The sequence below is a fragment of the Suricata suricatta genome, chromosome 4, assembly GCF_006229205.1.
Source record: "Suricata suricatta isolate VVHF042 chromosome 4, meerkat_22Aug2017_6uvM2_HiC, whole genome shotgun sequence".
NCBI lineage: Eukaryota > Metazoa > Chordata > Mammalia > Carnivora > Herpestidae > Suricata > Suricata suricatta.
In genome coordinates, this window is record NC_043703.1 from 128,201,181 (window position 1) to 128,204,656 (window position 3,476).

Below are 3,476 nucleotides of genomic sequence, written 5' to 3' on the forward strand. Positions count from 1 at the left end.
CGCCTTGTCGTTCCTTTTTTATAAACTTGTTTTGAGCGAGAGAGACAGACACAGAGAGGCAGAGAGAGCACAAGCAGACTAGGGGCATAGAGGGAGAGGTAAAGAGAGAATCCCAAGCAGGCGCGACACTGACAGCATTGAGCCTGATGTGGGGCTCAAACTCTTGAACAGTGAGATCATGAGCTGAGCCACAGTAATACGCTTAAACTACTGAGCCACCCAGGTGCCCCTAAATCATTCTTTTACTTTTCACGTACTGTGTTATGACAAGTAATTGACATGAGCCCCTGTTAGGTCAGATATAATGTTTGAGCACTATGTTACTTGAGATTTACTCAGAGCATATAATTTCCATTCATTTTCAATGGAACATACAATACAGATTCATTTTTAGGTAAGACCATGTTCTATAAAACTCATGTAATTATCTCTTGGGTGAAATATTTCTTGACAATATTGTAACAAATATGTCATTTCCAAAGTAATATTTAAGGGGGTGATCTTCAAATGATCCCTTTTGGGAAACACATTTACATCATTCTGTGCACTTCCTGATGTCTGTGAGATACGTTCTATGCTCTACATCATTCAACTTATTTGTTTTCTAAGAACCTATTTTGGAATTCTAAGAACATCGTTTTTTGAGTCAGAAAAAGTTCATTCAGACAAATACAATCTTCCTGGATAGGTTCTTCTGTGTGTGCACACATGCATTTATGCTTGTGTGTTCTTGTTGTTTTATTGAACTATGGAGATACACAATGTTCACTTGGATTCAGATGTATGAAATAGAGATTAGAACAGTCTATACACTATGCTGTTCTCCCAGGTGCAGCTGCCATCTGTCCCAATAGACACGGTGACAAAAGCACTGACTGTGTTCCCTGTGCTGTCATCGCAATGACTTATTCCTTCCAGAAGTGGAAGGCTGTACCTCTCAGTCTTTTTGGCTCATTTTTTCCATCCCCTTTGCCTCCTTCCCATCTGGCAACCACCAATTTGTTCTGTGTATTCATGTGTCTGTTTATATGTTTTTTGTTGTTTTTTCTTTTTTTTGTTTTTTAGATTCCATATATAAATAAAATCCTAGTTATATGGAATTTCTCTGTCTCTGTCTGACATAGTTCATTGACCGTAGTACCATCATTGGTCATTCACATTGTCACAAATGGCAATATTTCCTTCTCTTCTGTGGAGAGTCACATCCATTGTATGTAGCGATCACAGCTCCTTTACAGGAGTAAATGTTCATATGTGCTTTGAATTTATAACAGTGTATTTGGGTCCTCAAACACCAATGCTTTTATGAAGCGTTCTCAGCCATGTTTGCTGTGGGGATAGTGTGGACAGAACGTTGTCTGGAGAACATTGTATAAAGGAATTAGTGTAACTGGTAATGAGGAAGTTCAGAATGTGCAAGAATAACAAATAATATCTGCTTGATACCAAATATTATGATACTGAAAATGAGCCATACTTGTTAGTTCCCAAATGTATCAACTTGCATCCTCACACATATGTCTCCATTTGCTGACTCTTCAGCTGACTCCATGTCCCTGACCCACGCACACAGGCGGGGAGGGTGTGGATGGGGTGCAGGTCCGCTCTCCCTTCCCTCGCACTGCTCAGCGAGCACGTCCATCATCTCCATCCCTGTGCGGGTCATGCCACGCTGGGCTGGTGCAGCTGAGGGTCAAGACATGGTCCAGAGCCCTCAGCTGCACATGATGCCCTGACATCTCCAGCATCTGCCTCTCGGGGCCACTGAGACTCTGCTGTGTCTGCTCCCCAGTCAGGCAACACGTGTGGAGGGTGGTGATGCGCCAGACAGAGAGGTTTGTGTTTGGGGCTGAACCACGGTGGGAGGCTCGTGTGTATCTTGCATGCAGTAATAAACTCCGACGTCCTCAGCCTCCACCCTGCTGATTCTCAGGGTGAAATCTGTCCTTGACCCGCTGCCACTGAACCTGTCTGGGACCCCGGAGTCCTGGTTGGAAACCTGATAGATCAGGCGCTGTGGAGACTGGCCTGGCTTCTGCAGGTGCCAGCTTAGATAGGTGTTTCCATCAGTGTACAGGAGGCTCTGACTGGCCCTGCAGGAGATGGAGGCCGGCTGTCCAGGGGTGACCGGCAGGGACGCTGGGGCCTGTGTCATCATGACATCCCCACTGGATCCTAAGTGAAGGAGAGAGATGCAAGATTACATACACCCGTGGTAAGTCACTTTGAAATTTTTATTTTAGTAATTATGTCAGAATAAATCACTTTTTGGTAATATTCACAAATATTCATTTCAAAGAGGTGCTAAGATTTGCAAACACCTAGGGGCATCCACTCTCATCTACCATCCCCTATTTCCTCTATATCATCAGCTTTCCTATAGCATTGATCTTTGTTTCCTCTGGAAAGGTGCTTACCATCACAGAGCTACACATCAGATATGCCTTCCCAGGGTGTAGAAAGAGATCTGGAAGACTTGGACAAATGAGCATGGGGTGCAGTGGTGCCCCCAGAGCTCTCCCTCCCCACCTCATTCTCTCTCACCCCCTCCGCCCTCACCTGGGATCCAGAGCACCAGCAGCCCCAGCAGCTGAGCAGGGAACCTCATTGTGAGAAGCAGAACTGAGGAGTCCTGACAGGTGAAGAGAAGGACAGAGCTGAGCTTTATGTCAGAGGGCAGGTCCTCCCCAGGGGACAGCATGCAAATCCCCTGGTGGGTGTGGCAGGGAAAGACTCCAAGGCAGGGCCACCTTTCCTGTGAGCAAAGTCCTTTCAAATGTCTTCTGTGCTTGGAGGGAAACCAACAGAGACAAATTCCTTACTGCTGAGTGGGAAGAAGGACCTAAGTGTCTGGGAAGGCACAGTGCTCACAGCCCCGCCCTTCTGAGAAAGCTCCAGAGACCCTGAAGATGTGGACTTGAGTGTCCTGAGTCCATTCCCGGCAGGTGAATGGCCATCCTGCTGGGATCCTCTCAGCTACTGTCCAGGAGGAAACAGAGCTGCCCCACTCTGGCTGATCGGCAGACTATCCCCAAACCACAGGATGAATTAGAGAGAATTCTAGAGTCTCTGGTATCTGCTGTTTCCATGCTAATGGTTTTAGACAACTAATAATGGTTAAATAGTGAACTAAACTATCCGGGACCTAGTGAATTATTCTTTACAAGAATATGAAAGTTAAAAAGTAAAAAAAAATTTTTTTAAACCTTGATAGGGAGACAATCTCTCATTACAAGCAGAGACTCTAGGTGTCTCAAATATAAATTTTTTATAAGTTTATTTATTTATCCTGAGATAGACAGAGGGAATGCAAAGCATTAACATATTCTACGAATGCAAGACTCTAGAAGAAGAAAATTCTGGCACCATCCAAACCAACTAAAAATTTACATATGAACCCCCAGTTGCATTCCTTCTAATTTCTCAAACACTGAACACTAAGCACAGAGAAAAGTTTCCTTTCTCTCCACTGGAGC

At 44.7% G+C, this 3,476-nt stretch overlaps 2 gene segments (V, D, J or C); one reads left to right on the plus strand and one right to left on the minus strand.

Moving 5' to 3' along the window:
- Nucleotides 1-1,736, plus strand: part of LOC115290698 — an 8,548-nt gene extending 6,812 nt beyond the window's left edge. Inside the window, 1 exon segment of the V gene segment in view lies at nucleotides 1,630-1,736. Within this exon segment, the coding sequence occupies nucleotides 1,630-1,736 (107 nt within the window).
- A 56-nt stretch (nucleotides 1,737-1,792) lies between these two features.
- Nucleotides 1,793-2,627, minus strand: LOC115290699. The segment is given in 2 exon segments: nucleotides 1,793-2,175; nucleotides 2,560-2,627. Coding segments are annotated over 2 exon segments (432 nt in total).
- Nucleotides 2,628-3,476: the final 849 nt, after the last annotated feature.